Source organism: Dictyostelium discoideum (genome assembly GCF_000004695.1).
Source record: "Dictyostelium discoideum AX4 chromosome 3 chromosome, whole genome shotgun sequence".
Lineage (NCBI taxonomy): Eukaryota > Evosea > Eumycetozoa > Dictyosteliales > Dictyosteliaceae > Dictyostelium > Dictyostelium discoideum.
This window is the reverse complement of record NC_007089.4, coordinates 2,312,848-2,328,473: the sequence shown is the minus strand read 5'-3', so window position 1 is coordinate 2,328,473 and position 15,626 is coordinate 2,312,848. Positions and strand designations below refer to the sequence as shown.

Here is a 15,626-nt window from a genome sequence, read left to right as displayed (position 1 = left end):
AAAAAACCTTTTTTTTAGGTCGCAAATTAAAAAAAATAATCACAAACAATCCAAAAAGATCTTTGTTGACGAAATTCTTTAATAAATTCATTTAGTCACTGACCCGGTTTAAAAAAAAAAAAAAAATTTATTTAAATTTAATTTATTTTTACATTATTACCCTTTTTTTTTTTTTTTTCTTTTTTTCTTTTCTTTTTTTTTTTTTTTTTTTTCTTCATTTTTTTTAAAAAAAAACAAATCAAAAAATATTTCATTTGTTATAAAATAATAATAATAAAAATTTAAATATAAAAATATTTTCCTATTAAAAAATAAAATAAATATAAATATATTAAAATAAATTAAATATAAATAAAAAAAAAAAAAAAAACTATAACGATAATAAAAAAAAAAAAAATGGAAAGTTTATTACCACAATTTAATACAATATCATTAATTCATCCAATGAGTTCTGCAACTAGTCATCTCCTTGAACAAAGACAATTTCTATCAACCCAGCCACTAGTAATCGAATTTGAAGGTGTTTGGGATGATGACGAATCCGATGATACTTTAGATCAAGAATTAAATTTTTATAATAATAATTTTAAACAAATTCAAAATAATAATAATAATAATAATAATAATAATAATAATAATAATAATAATAATAATAATAATAATAATAATAATAATAATAATATAATTTCAAATGAAACCAATAATATAAATAATTATCAAATTGAAAATATTAAAAAACATTTAAAAAAATTAGAAAAAGAAGGTCATGTTAAAATTCCTAAAAGTTTAAATTTTCGTAAAAGCCATCAATCTGGATTTCAAATTAAAAAAAATAGTTTTATAAGGGATAAAAAATTAATTTCAATTTCAAATACAATGAAAAATAATATATTTCATTGCTTTATAAAATAAATAAAATTATTTCTTTTTTTCTTTTTTTTTTAATTATTTTAATCACCCCATACTGTTTTTATATTTTTTTTTTGTGTGGGTATCTTTTTTTAATATTTTTTTTTTTTTTGTAAAAAAAAAATTTTTGGATTGACCACTCACCATCTTCCTCGAAAAATTATTTCGAAATTTAGATTTTTTTGGCCCAAAAAAAACAAAAAAATAAAAAAAACAAAAAAATAAAAAAATAAAAAAAATGTAAAATTTGCAAATTTTGGACACGTTTTTTTTTTTTTTATTTTGGGATTAAAAAAAAGGGTTTGCAATTTATTTTTATTTTTATTTTTATTTTATTTTATTTTATTTTTTTTTGGCCAATTATTATAATTATTATTATTATTGTTTTATTTTGCTATTATTATTTTTTTTATTTTATTTTTTTTTTTTTTCATAAACATATGTTTGTGTATCTTTGTCAGATCCTCCGATTGTCAAGCTTTTTAGTTTTGATGGAGTTTGTAACTAACGATGGCAAAAGGGGGGCGAACTTTTCACATTAATTTATTAACAGCAATATTGGTTGTTTGAGATTAATCAGATTGAAATTTTCAAATATATAGTTTTTTCAAAAAAAAAAAAAAAAAAACACCCGCCAATGATATTTAATTTATACTTACTTTAAAGATATTATCACCCAACACAAAATTTTTTTTTTTTTTTTTTTTTTTTTTTTTGTCTTTCGCCCATTAACGTTTGAATTTTTTAGAGACGATTAGACAGTGAATTAGATCATATTCTTTATTATTTTAAAAATAATTTTAATATAAAATTTAAAATATAATAAAATAGAGTTATTTATTAAAAAAAAAAAAAAAAAAAAAAAAAAATAAAAAAAAAATAAAAAAAATGGTTCAATCCAAAAGAAATTTAAAATGGTTCAATCCATTTAAATTATTCAAATAAAAATAAATAAACAAAAAAAAAAAAAAAAATAAAAAAATAAAATTAAAAAATAAAAAAAATAAAATTAAAAAAATTTGATTTAGAGCACCTTACCCGTCGATGCATATGTGCAAATTTTTATAAAAAAAAAAAAAAAAAAAAAAATTAAAATAAAAAAAAAATAAAATTAAAATAAAAAATAAAAAAAACTTTTTTTTAATTCGCAAAATAATCACAACAATCTAAAAAGATCTTTGTTGGCGAAATTCTTAAATAAATTCATTTCACCTGACGGTGTGAAAAAAAAAAAAAAACTTTTATTTTAATTTTTTACATTATTACCCTTTTTTTTTTTTCCTTTTCTTTTTTTTTTTTTTTTTTTTAATTTCATTTTTTTAAAAAAACAAAACAAATCAAATCTTATTTTATTTGTATAAAAAAAAAATAAAAATAAAAAATAATAAGACAAGCAAGAAAAAAAAAAAAAAATTTTTAAAAAAAAAAAAAAAAAAATAGTATCATAGTAATTACTAAAAAAAAAAAAAAAAAAAAAAAAAAAAAAAAAAAAATAATAATAGTAATAATAAAATTAATAATAAAAATATGGAAAGTTTATTACCACAATTTAATACAATATCATTAATTCATCCAATGAGTTCTGCAACTAGTCATCTCCTTGAACAAAGAAAATTTCTATCAACTCAACCATTAGTAATTGAATTTGAAGGTGTTTGGGATGATGACGAATCCGATGATACTCTCGATCAAGAATTAAATTTTTATAATAATAATTTTAAACCAGATCAAACATTAAAACAAAATAATAATAATAATAATAATAATAATAATAATAATAATAATAATAATAATAATAATAATAATAATAATAATAATAATATAATTTCAAATGAAACCAATAATATAAATAATTATTACCAAATTGAAAATATTACAAATCATTTAAAGAATTTAGAAAAAGAGGGTCATATTAAAATTCCTAAAAGTTTAAATTCTCATAAAAGCCATCAATCTGGTTTTCAAATTAAAAAAAATAGTTTTATAAGGGATAAAAAGTTCATTTCAATTTCAAATACAATGAAAAAAAATATGTTTCATTGCTTAATAAAATAAATAAAGTTATTTCTTTTTTTTAATATAAAATATTCTCAAAAAAAAAAAATATGAACAAAAGATTGTTCATATTTTTTTTTTTTTTTTTTTTTTCAATTAACTACCCCCAGTGTTTTCCTTGAAATTATTTTGATTTTTTTTTTTCAGATAAAAAAAAAAAAAAAAAAAAACAAAAAAAATTAAAAAAATAAACAAATTAATTTTAACTTTTTTAGGGAAATTTTTTTATTTTAATTTTTTTATTTTAATTTTTTTTTTATTTTTTTTTTTTTTAATTTTCTATTTTTTATTTATTTGTGATTTATTTTTTATTTTTTTTAAAAAATAAAAAAAAAAAAAAAATTAACAATAAAACACCTTTTTATGGAAATGAAATAACGACAAATTTTGAATTGGTGTTTTTTTTTTTTTTATTAATAAAATAATAATTAGATAAAAAATTAGTTAAGAATGAAATAAACACTGCCCCCATAAGTTTAATTTAAATACTTTTTTTTGGGGTATGGTTTTTTCAATATTAGAAACTTTGTTTTGTGTTACCCAATTATTGAATTACAAATTTAACAATACTTTATTAGGAATAATAGATAACACACCCATTTGTACATATTTATACAATACAAATTTTAAATTAACAATAAAAACATTTTTTAAAAAAAATAAAAAACATTCATGATTTAATAAAAATATAAAAAAGGAAGTTTATTATTATTGGTTTAATTTTAATCTATAAAAAATAAAATCTAATGTCATGAGAGTTGAGAAATAAATGATTTGAGGAAGATAAAACCTATTTTTGTATAAAAAAAAAAAAAAATGAATAAAAGATGTGGTTGTTTTTTTTGGTAGTAAAAAGAAAAAGAATTATCAAGATTTCAATAGATTAAATGTGATTATTTCTCATAAATATTATTAATAATAGATTATCAAATGTAGTAATTGGAGTTTAATAAAAATTTTAAATCATCCAACCTTAATTTACAATCAATAATAACAATATCATCTTTTTTTTTAAAAAAAAAAAAAAAAAAAAAAAAAAAACTCCCATACACAGACACGTACACACAAAACTAATTTATAAATTTTTTTTTTTTTTTTTTCTAATTATTTTTCAAAAATTAAGAGGTTTATGAAATACTCCCTATTCCCAAAGTTTTTATTGTATTGACATTAATTTATATCATCATCAACACCATTGAATTATATGAGGTTTATGTATCATTATTATTTTTTATTTATTTTTTTTTTAAAAAAGTTTTTTATCTTTCATTTTTACTATTTTTAATTGATCTAAAATTAAATTTTATTAATTTATATAAAAATTTCGATCAAATGGAGACATGTTTTAAAATCTTAATTCAAAAACTATTATTTTATAAAATTTTGTTTTGTTTTTTTTTTTTTTAAAATTGTCGCTACAAATAAACTTTACTGTTTTTTTAAAAGTGGAAAAAATAAAATAAAAAATAATGAAAAACATTTTTTCCCCCACACCATTTACAATTGGCAAATAATAAAATCTAAAAATAAAAAAAAAAAATCACTATTATCTTTTTTGACGTTTTTTTGATTTCAAGTCTATTTTATGAATTAATTTTTCAAATAAATGAAATATTTATTGTTACCTAACAAATTAAAATTTTTAAAAAATAAAAAAAATAAAATTAAAGTAGAGTAATTTGGAAATTTATATGATATGACTTTATTAAAACAGTTTTTTTTTTTTTTTTTTATTCCCTTAAAATACCAATTTTTTTAGATCTAATATTAGTATTAATTTAATATAAGATAAAAATTTTAAAATAAAAGTTCTCATTGGCAATAAAAAAAAAAAAAAAAAAAAAAAAAAAAAAAAAAACTGGAAATAAATTTTTACACAAATGTATATAGAATAACTCTATACTTTTTCTATTTCAAGCCATTTTTTAATTTAATTTCCCCACACCATTTACACACACAACCACCTTTTTTTTTTTTTATTTTTTTTTTTTTTTTTCTCTAAACAAGTTTAATACATAATAACCCACTCTCACACACACTCACCAACATTCAAATTCACCCACTTATTTAAAAAAATATATAGTTAATGGTATGATATTTAATTTTAAAAATTCATTTATATTTTTAGATCACCAAAATGTTACAATAACAAGTAAAAAAAAAAAAAAAAACAAGTTTACAAAACAACCCACTTTCACACTCATTTTAATTACATAAAAAAGTATATTATTACTTTTAATTTTACCCTAAGATCATTTACATATGAAAAATGTATATATATATATGTAATTTAGTTAACAGACCCCCCTAATTAAATTTTTTTTTTTTTTTTTTTTTAATTTTCATGTGTGGTTGTAGTGGTGGGGGGAGTTGATTTGAATCTCATTTGGTGGAAAATAATTTTCAAATACAAATCTCTCGCCAAAAAGATTAAAAAAAATATAAATTTCAAAAAGTTTTTTTTTATTAGATTTAAAAAAAAATATGTGTTGTTGTTATTTTTGATTTTTTTTTTTTTTTTATTGTATTTTTTTTTTTTTTTTTTTTTGTTGTTGTTGTTGTTGTTGTTGTTGTAGAAATAGTTATTTTAAATTATAATCCAACACCACCATTTTCCATCAACAATACAATAACTATTAAAAATAATAAAAATAAAAATTAAATTAATAATAAAATAAAATAAAATAAAAATAGTAATAATAAAAAAGATAATTTATTAAGCCAATCATTTTGGATATTATTCAACACACATTCACACCCACACCACGCACTATTATTATTAATACTATTATAATTTATACACCCACATTATTATTCGGATACAATTAATTATCACCCATGGTGATCGTAATGTCGAGATTTAATTAAATTTTATTTTTACATATTTAAATTGTTTTTTTTTTTTTTTTTTTTTTTTTATTTTTAAATTTTTTATTTTATTTTTATTTTTTTTATTTTTTATATATTTATTATTATTATTTTTTTTTTTTTGTGTTGTTTATTTTTGTTTTGTTTTTTTTGTTTTTTTTTTTTTTTTTTTTCATTTCTTTTTATTTCATCCTCACCATCACGATAATATAAAAATCAAAATAAAAGAAAACAAAAAAAAAAATTTCTAACCACCATAAACAGTTATTTATATAAAAATAAAAAAAAAAAAAAAAAAATTAAGGTAACATATATAAAATAAAAAGGAAAAAAAAAAAAAAAAAAAAAAAAAAAAAAAAGTTATTTTTTTTTTCTAAAAGAAAAAAAAAAAAAAAAAAAAAAAAAAAAAAAAAGATCACATATTAAAATAATTATTATTTTTTTTCCAAAAAAAAAAAAAACAGTTTTCATTTTATTTTAAAAAAATTAGTTAATTAAAAAAAAAAAAAAAAAAAAAAAAATGGAAAGTTTATTACCAGAATTTGAAACTATATCATTAATTCATCCAACATGCTTAAATACAACTAGTCATCTCCTCGAACAAAGACAATTTCTATCGACCCAGCCATTGGTTTTTGAATTTGAAGGTGTTGATGACGATGATTCTCTCGATGATCAAGAATTAAATTTTTATCATAATGCCAATATAAGATATAGTTCCGAATTTATTTTCCGTCCTTCTAATATTCCATGTTCGACCTTTAATCCATCTTTAAATCCTCTACCACAAAATGAAAATATTAAAAATGAAAATAATAATAATAATAATAATAATAATAATAATAATAATAATAATAATAATAATAATAATAATAATAATAACCAAATTAATAATAATAACCAAATAAATAATGACCAAATAAATAATAATAATAATAATATAAATAATTGTCCAATTGAAAATATTAGAAATCATTTAGGAAAATTAGAAAGAGAGGGTAAAATCAAAATTCCAAAAGTTAAGAAAACCTTAAATAATAATATTGGCAAATCAAATTTTAAATTAAAGAAAAAAAGCTTTTTAAGTGAAAAAAAAATTATATCGATTTCAAAAACAATGAAAAAGAATGTTTTGTGTTTAATAAAAATTTAATTATCCACGTATATCTTTTTTAAAAAATTAAATTATTAATATTTTATATTTTTATTTTTATTTTTATTTTTATTTTTATTTTTATTTTTTCCAACCCCCTATTAAAAATTAATTGTAACCCCCATAAAAAAAAGTTATTTTTATCCTTATTTTTTGTTTATTTTTATTTTTTTTTTTTTTTTTTTTTTTTTAAACGTTTTTTTGTTTTTTTGGATATTAATAAGAATAGGATCCATAAAAAAAAAAAAATTATCAATGTTTTTTTTAGCTTTCTTAAAGATTATTTTTATTTTTTTTTTTTTTTTTTTTTTTTTTTTATTTAATTATTAAATCATTTAAAAATAAATTCAAATGATATTTTTATTTAATTTTATATAAAATTATTAATTTTTACTTTTTTTTTCTTTTTTACTTTTTTCTAAACATATAATTCTCTAATAACTTTATCATATTCCCAAGTTTGATGAACCTCTTGGTTTTTGTTAATTACATGACCACCAATTTCAAAATTCATTACCATTTGATAAACAATAGTGTCTCCCCTTTCTTCAAATGAAACAATTTTAATTTCATGAATAACAGAGTTTTTAATAAAGTTTTCTTGGATTTCTCTATTTTTGGCTTTTCCCTCTATGATGGCTCCATTTTGGATCATTACAACATTTTCATGAAAAAATTTTTCAAACATTTCCATAAATTTTGATTGGTTAATTCCATCTCTTAAAATTAAAAAATTTTCTAATGCTGCCATTTTTTTGTAAAAAATTTAAATTCTATAATAAAAAAATAAATAATTGAAAAAAAAAATAAAAAATTAATATATATTTTTATTAAATTTTTTGAGATAATAATATTGAAATTATATACTCAAGTATTTTAAATACTTTTTTTTTTTTGTTTGTTGATAACTATTAAAAGAAGATTAATAATGAAAATAAAAAATAATTTCTTTTATTATTTATATTTTTTTTTTTTTTTAAAAAAAATTAATAAAAAAAAAAAAAACATTATAAAAATTAACAATGTAAATACAGAATACAAATATAAAATATCCATCCATCATCCGTTTGACAGATTTATAAATTCTTGTTTTTTTTTTAAAAAAAAAAATTTTAAAAATTGGACAGATAAAGTTAGATTTAATAAGATAACTTAAAAAAAAAAAAAAAAAAAAAAGATAAAGGTAGTTTTGATAAAAAAAAATCAACAACCCCCACATACCCCTTTATAAACCTTTTTTTTTTATATTTTTATTTTTTTTTTTTTTTTTTTTTTTTTTAAAAATCAAATACACAATCTTGCTAATCATCATTTCAAAAGGTTTTTTTTTTTTTTTTTTTTTTTTTTGTTTAACTTTTTCAAGATCTAATCATTATTACAAAACCAAAAAAAAATAAAATAATAAAAAAAATAAAAAAAATATGACACGCAAATTTAATTTTTAATTATAATTACTTAAAACATAAAAATAGATACTTAATAATAATTATTATATTTTTAATAATTAAAAAAAAACTAAAAAAATAATAAAATAATAAAATTGAAATATTAATATAATATTACATATTTGTATTTATTATTTTTTTTAATATATTTTTTTTTTTTTTTTTTTTTTTTTTTTAGTATTTTATTTAAAATTTCTTATAATAATAATTTTGGATTTTTAATAACTTGAGAAGTAAAATTTAAAGCAGCTCTTAATTTATTGACAATACCTCTTTGATAAATCATATAGATAGCTTGACGAATGATACCAACTGAAGCTGGATCAATTGGATAACGAATAAGACGTGGAACTGGAGTTTTAATACCAAAACGATCAGTGAGGATAGAAACTTCACGTGAGAAACCTCTAAGACCTTCTGGACCATTGAAACGACCGAAACCAGATTCTTTACAACCACCAAATGGAAGATCTTGAATTAAATAAGATGCACCATAATCATTGATAGTTAACATACCAGTTGAGATTTTGCTACCTATACGTTCAGCTCTTTTAATGTCACTACTGAGGATTGAACAACCTAAACCAAAAGCAGTGCCATTGGCCTTACGAATGAGATCGTGTTCATCAGAGAATTTAATGATACTACAAACTGGACCAAAAGCTTCCTCTTGGAAAATTGTCATATTTTCAGTGACATTTGCTAAAACGGTTGGAAGGAAATAGTTACCCTTTGGATAAGCTGGATTTCTTTTACCACCAGCTAATAATGTGGCACCCTCTTTGATGGCGGTGCCAACGAGATGTTCAACCTTATCAACCTGTGCTGGCATAGTCATTGAACCAAAATCGAAATGACCTTCTTCTGGTGGACCTTGTTTGAGAGAATTGATTTTATCAGCCATTTGTTTACAGAATTGATCATAGATCTTCTCATGAACAAATACTCTCTCTGATGAAATACAATTTTGACCTAAATTAATGAAACAACCTCTTTGTACAATTGCTAATGCCCAATCCAATTCAACATCATCGAAAACAATCATTGGATCTTTACCACCGAGTTCTAAAATAACTGGAGTGAGACTATCACTTGCAGCTTTCATAACACGTTTACCAGTACCTGGTGAACCAATGAATAAAATCTTATCGACACCACTACGAACTAATGCTTCACCAGTTTCACCCATACCTGGAAGAATTTGAATCAAATTTGGATCATAACCTCTATTGGATAAAACTTTTCTTAAAAGATGTTCAAAAAGAATCTTTGAATGAGTTGACCATTCTGATACCTTTACCAATGCTGCATTACCTGCAAAAATTGCTGCTGCTGCTGCTGAAATAATACTATGAATTGGATAATTCCATGGAATAATAATACCAATTACACCTAATGGATGATATTCTAATCTTGCTGATTTTGTACCCATTAACATTGGTACAATTCTATCTTCAGTTTTTAATGCTTTTTCACCATTTTGAATTAAATATCTTAATTTTTCACAACTTGTTAAAATTTCACCAAACATTGCTTCAAATCCTTTTTAAGAAAAAAAAAAAAATTTATTAATAAACGATAATCTTTTTTTTAAAAAAAAAAAAATAAAATATATATAAAATTTAAACTTACTTGTTTTACCAGTATCTCTCATTGATGCTTCAACTAATTCATTTTCATGTTTAATAAACATATCAATGAAATCTTGTAAGATTTGTCTTCTTTCATCAAAAGTTGTTTGACCCCATTCAACTTGAGCTTTTTGAGCAGCTTCTAAACAAGTTTTAACTTCATCTGGTTTTAATGAATTTACAATACCCATTGATTTTCCAGTTGCTGGATTAACACAATCAATTTTTTGACCGGTACCATTTGATGCTGGTGAAATACCAATATCTCTCTTTGCTCTTTTAGTAATATTCTTTCTATTGAAAAGAATTTTATATAAAAAAGCAATGGATAAGATTGCAACAACTACTTGATAAATAAGTGCATTGTTGGCAGTCAAAAAATCCTTTGCATTCTTAAAGATGCATTGAGAATGACTATTTTCCATTTTTAGTAATAAATCAACTTGATGAATAATAAATTCGCTGGATTGAAATTTATAAATTAGTTGTTTTATTAATAATAAAGGTGACGATGGTTAGAAAAAAAAAAAAAAAAAAAAAAAAAAAAAAAAAAAAAAAAAATGAAAAAAAAATTGATTGGATTTTGAAATCTCGCTAAAAAAAAAAAAAAAAAAACAGTGCTGTTAAAAAAAAAAAAGAAAAAAAATTAAAAAAAAATGTTTTGTGATATTTTGAAAATCAAAATTCGTGTTAGGCGAGACTAGGGCTTAAATAATTCATATAAAAAACCATTAAAAAAAAAACCGAATTATTTATTTTTTTTATTCTTTTTTTTTTTTTTATTTTTTTTTTTTCTGATTTTTATTTTTTTTTATTTTTTTTTTAATTTCTTTTTTATTTATTTTAATTTTTTGCAGCTTAGAGCTTTTTTTTTTTTTTAGTATTTTTTTTTTTTTTAAAAAAAGTTAATCATCACCATCATATTTAATTTATTACTTCAATAATTTGTTTATTTTATACTCGAGTTTTTTTTTTTTTTTTTTTATATTATTCGGGAAAAAAAAAAAAAAATACTTCATAAAAATAAAATAACAATTAATAAAAAATGATGAAATTAGGAAATATTTTAAGTTTTTTCAAATCAGAAAAAAACTATAACATTGACCAACTCGACCCACAACCAACCAATTCAATTGAATATGGTTGGTCATGGATTCTTCAAAGTTATGGTGAATTTGGTTTATTCTTAATTTTTTATATCTCAATGGCTATCCTTTATGCCCTTAGTGCAATTGTCTTCCATTTATTTGACAAATATAAACTTTTCCCAAAGTTAAAACTTCAAGTTACTGTATGTGTAAAAAAAAAAAATAATTTAAAAAATAAATAAATAAAAAAAAAAATAAATATTAACATACACTAATATTATTTTAGAAATATCCATCATCTCAAGATATTAAAAGATGTATTAATAATTTAGTTTTAAATTATATTTTCGTTATTTTACCATTGGGTGTTGTATTTTTCCCATTTTCAAAAGTTTTAGGAATGAGTTATGATTTACCATTACCATCAGTGTATGTATATTAAAAAAAAAAAAAAAAAAAAAAAAAAAAAAAAAATTTATTATTTAAAAAATATATTATTAACATAAATAATCATTATTATTATAATAGTTGGAAATTTTTATTTGATATTTTCCTTTGTTTAATTGGTGAAGATTTCTTCCATTATTTTATGCATAGATTTTTCCATACTCCATGGTTCTATAAAAATATTCATAAGGAACATCACTACTATTCAGCACCATTTGGATTTACAGCTTCATATGCACATCCAGTTGAAGTTGTATTTTTAGGTATTGCCACATTCGCACCAGTTTTAATTATTAGACCACATTATCTCACTTTTTATTCATGGTTTGTCGTTCGTCAATTAGATGCCGTTTTAACTCACTCTGGTTATGATATTGATGTTTTCCCATTCAATTTCATGCCATACTATGGTGGTACATCTTTCCATGATTATCATCATAAAGAGTTTACATGCAACTATGGTTCAAGATTCACTTATTTAGATAAATTATTAGGAACTTATAAAGAAAGATCAAAACCAAAATCAAAATCAAACTAATTTAATTATTTTTTATTATTATAATAATTTTTATTATTTTTTTATTTTTTTTCCACAAAATCTTTTTCTTTTTTATTTTATGAACAATAAATATTTATTTTTATATGTATATAAAATAAAATAAAATAAAAAATTTTTTATAAAAAAAAAAAAAAATAAAAAGTTATAACCATTATAATAGTGCGCGCTAACCATTATATAATCATTTTTATCACTCTCTCAAAAATTTATTTATTAGTTTTTTTTTTTTTTTTAAATAATAATATTAATAATTCAGTAGTCACATTTCAAAACATCCATAAAATAAAAATTCAAAAACAATAAAATATTTTATAGTTCATGATATTTAAATAATATTTTAAAATATATATTCATATAGGATAATATCCTTAAATATTGCACTGATTATTACAAAATTAATTTGAAAAAAAAAAAAATAAAAATTCCATTGGACAAATTTAAAAATTAATCTTTGTAAATTAGATACGATATAATAAATAAGAAAGTAAAAAATAAAATAAAAATACAGATGAAAAAAAAAAACAAATCCTTAATCAAATTATTTTTGATCCAGATATGGCAATTAATTTTTTTAAAGAATCAATTATTATTTTATTTTTTTCATTTTAAATTTAAATATAAATATATAAATTTTAAATTTTGTTAATTATTTTACCCACATCCACACTAAATTTTAAACAAATTATATATTTAATTTTTTTTTTTTTTTTTTATTATTACTTTTATTTATTTTTTTTTAATTTTTTTTTTTTTTTTTTTTAGTGTTAGTGTTATTATAATAATTTGACAACATACTTGACATATTTGTTGTCATTTTTTGAAAAATAATCGTAATTTATTTTATAACAGAAATACTTTGAATTAAAATTTTTTATTACAAAAAATGAATTGTTTTCGACTTTTATTAACAATATATATATAAAAGTGTGTGTTTGTGTGTGTGTGTGTGGGAGAGAGAAATAGAGAGAGAGAAGTAAGTGTTATGAGTATGAACTATTTAAGGGAAGTATTTTATCATACATAAAATAATTTTAGAAAATTATTAAGGGTGTGGTTTAATAGTGTGGGTAGTGTGTTATGGTGTTTTTATTTAAATTGGAGGTGTGAGTCTATATTAGCATATGGCAATTGTTTTTTTTATTTGCATTCTCAATATTATTTTTTTATTCATTTTTTTTATTTTTTTTATTTTTTATTTTTTTTTAAAAGATTACATTTTAAATTAGTATTTTTTATTTTTTTATTTTTTTTTAAATTTAAAAAAAAAAAAAAAAAAAAAAAAAACCTTAAAGATTTAGATTTAAATAAATAAAATAAGATTAATATCACTGTAAAAATAAAGAAAAACACACATTCAAACCCAAAAAAAAAAAATCTATTTATAACAATAGCAACATATATCCAATAATCTATTTTTAAATTTAACTCAAAAAAAAAAATATCAAAAAAAAAAAATATATATATATATATAATACGAATAATTTATAGTTGATTCACAATTATAATTGACACATATTTAATATTAAAAATTTATTTATTTATTTATTTATTTAATTTTTTAAATTTAAAAAAATTTTAACCAATTTTTTTTTTTTGGGGGAAAGGAAAATAATAATAATAAAATTAATCCCAAATCCGACAATTTTTAAATAAACCAGTATTTTTTTTTGTAATTACTAAAAATAAAATAAAATGAATAAAATAAAAGTGTTTAAAAAAAACTTTTTTTTTGAAAAGATAAAAAATAAGAAAAATAATATAGAAATTAAAAAATCAACAAATGATTCAACCTCTAATACTTGTACTGATATAAAAAATAATATAATAATTGAGAATAAAATAAATGAAGAAAATATAGAAAATAATAATAATATTAATATTGGTAATAATAGTGTAAATAATAATAATATTAATAATAATAATAATTCAATAAATAATAATAATAATAATAATAATAAAAATAAAAATAAAAATAATAATTCATATATTCCAATGATTCAATATTCAAATATACATTGTATTGACTGGTCATCATTAATTAGTGTTGATAAACTTGATTTAGGTAGTTCAAATATATTTTTAATTGCAACATTTTTAAATAATAAATGTGAGTACAATCAAGTTTTATTAAAATCATCAACAACTATTGTTCAAGAAGTTTATGCATCTGTTTTAGAAAGTATCTTAAAATTACCAATACCCGAAATGAGATTATTAGAATACTCAAATGATGAATATATTCAAATGTCAAGATCACTTTTAACAATATCTTCAAAAACTAATAAAAGTTTATATGATTATATTAAATTGGAATTATTAAAATCATTTTTTTTAAGTAAGTTCTTTTTTTTTAAAAAAATAAAAAATAAAAAAAAAAAAAAAACATTAATACTAATAATATTTTATTATTTTTTTTTTTTTTTAAAAAAATAAATAGTTATGGAATATGCACCAAATGGTAAATCATTTAAAGATTTAGATTATAAAGAATACTTTTCAGGGTATGGTGGTGAAAAGAAATTGAATCAGTTGGGTCAAGTTATTGCATTTGATATATTTTGTAATAATAGTGATAGATTGCCATTGATTTGGGATAATGTTAGTAGTCATTTTTCAAATATACTATTCTATGATATACCAAATAGGAATGGGTGGTATATTTCTTTAATGAATTCAAATGTAACATGTATAAATAATAGTAGTTTCACAATTGGCTATAGGAAATATATTACTCGAGTAAAGTCTATATTGTATGCACTTTTTAAAAGACCAAATATCGAATCAAATCAAATTAAAAAGATGAGAGAAAGTATATCAAAATCTTATAAAATTAATCTATCCTCCTCTTGTGGTATCTCAATACAACGTGGTATAATTCAAGGTGTACAATTAATAATTAGTCGAATCTCTATCTCAATATTATCCGATACCAAAGAGAAACTTAGACATTTAGTTAAAGTCGATAGTACTACAAATGCTTGGAAAAAGGGTTTAGATTCAATTCATCTTCCTTTTTTATCTGATTTGCTAGATACTATGGTGTTATTTTATTAAAAAAAAAAAAAAAAAATAAAAATAAATATTTAATTAAAAAAAAAAAAAAATAATAATTAAAAAATTAGATATTTAGTTAAAATAGATTTATTGTCCATAGATTGAACATTAAGAAAAGGTCCAAGAGTGTTTCTTTTTTTTTTAAAAAAATAATTTGAGAAAAAAAAATAAAAAATAAAAAAAAAAAAAATAAAAAAAAAAAAAAAATAAAAAAAAAAAAAATAAAAAAAAAAAAAAAATAATAATAAAAATTAATTTTTTTTTTTTTTTTTTTTTTTTTTTTTTTTTTTTTTTCGTAGGATAGTGTTTTTTTTTTTAAATTATTATGGTTTAAAAAGTGATAATCAAATATAATAATCTTTATCTTGAATTCTTTTTTTTTTTTTTTTTTTTTTTTCTTTATTTTTATTTTTTTTA

The 15,626-nt window shown here is 18.6% G+C and overlaps 7 protein-coding genes across 7 annotated transcripts; 5 read left to right on the top strand and 2 right to left on the bottom strand.

Moving 5' to 3' along the window:
- Positions 1–396: 396 nt before the first annotated feature.
- On the top strand, positions 397–912 carry DDB_G0279621 (hypothetical protein; the record flags this gene model as incomplete). Its single annotated transcript, XM_636466.1, has 1 exon — positions 397–912. One exon carries the CDS (start codon positions 397–399, stop codon positions 910–912), a length of 516 nt encoding a protein of 171 aa, XP_641558.1.
- A 1,524-nt stretch (positions 913–2,436) lies between these two features.
- On the top strand, positions 2,437–2,964 carry DDB_G0279619 (hypothetical protein; the record flags this gene model as incomplete). Its single annotated transcript, XM_636465.1, has 1 exon — positions 2,437–2,964. The coding sequence occupies one exon, from the start codon at positions 2,437–2,439 to the stop codon at positions 2,962–2,964; it is 528 nt and encodes a 175-aa protein (XP_641557.1).
- A 3,388-nt stretch (positions 2,965–6,352) lies between these two features.
- DDB_G0279617 (hypothetical protein) lies at positions 6,353–6,985 on the top strand (the record flags this gene model as incomplete). The annotated part of the gene is made up of 1 exon (XM_636464.1): positions 6,353–6,985. The coding sequence occupies one exon, from the start codon at positions 6,353–6,355 to the stop codon at positions 6,983–6,985; it is 633 nt and encodes a 210-aa protein (XP_641556.1).
- Positions 6,986–7,403: 418 nt separating this feature from the next.
- DDB_G0279615 (hypothetical protein) lies at positions 7,404–7,736 on the bottom strand (the record flags this gene model as incomplete). Its single annotated transcript, XM_636463.1, has 1 exon — positions 7,404–7,736. One exon carries the CDS (start codon positions 7,734–7,736, stop codon positions 7,404–7,406), a length of 333 nt encoding a protein of 110 aa, XP_641555.1.
- An 890-nt stretch (positions 7,737–8,626) lies between these two features.
- On the bottom strand, positions 8,627–10,486 carry DDB_G0279613 (aldehyde dehydrogenase; the record flags this gene model as incomplete). Its single annotated transcript, XM_636462.1, has 2 exons — positions 8,627–9,972; positions 10,063–10,486. The coding sequence occupies 2 exons, from the start codon at positions 10,484–10,486 to the stop codon at positions 8,627–8,629; spliced, it is 1,770 nt and encodes a 589-aa protein (XP_641554.1).
- Positions 10,487–11,106: 620 nt separating this feature from the next.
- DDB_G0279611 (sterol desaturase family protein) lies at positions 11,107–12,134 on the top strand (the record flags this gene model as incomplete). Its single annotated transcript, XM_636461.1, has 3 exons — positions 11,107–11,352; positions 11,436–11,578; positions 11,678–12,134. The coding sequence occupies 3 exons, from the start codon at positions 11,107–11,109 to the stop codon at positions 12,132–12,134; spliced, it is 846 nt and encodes a 281-aa protein (XP_641553.1).
- A 1,713-nt stretch (positions 12,135–13,847) lies between these two features.
- DDB_G0279609 (protein kinase, Atypical group) lies at positions 13,848–15,209 on the top strand (the record flags this gene model as incomplete). Its single annotated transcript, XM_636460.1, has 2 exons — positions 13,848–14,490; positions 14,593–15,209. The coding sequence occupies 2 exons, from the start codon at positions 13,848–13,850 to the stop codon at positions 15,207–15,209; spliced, it is 1,260 nt and encodes a 419-aa protein (XP_641552.1).
- Positions 15,210–15,626: the final 417 nt, after the last annotated feature.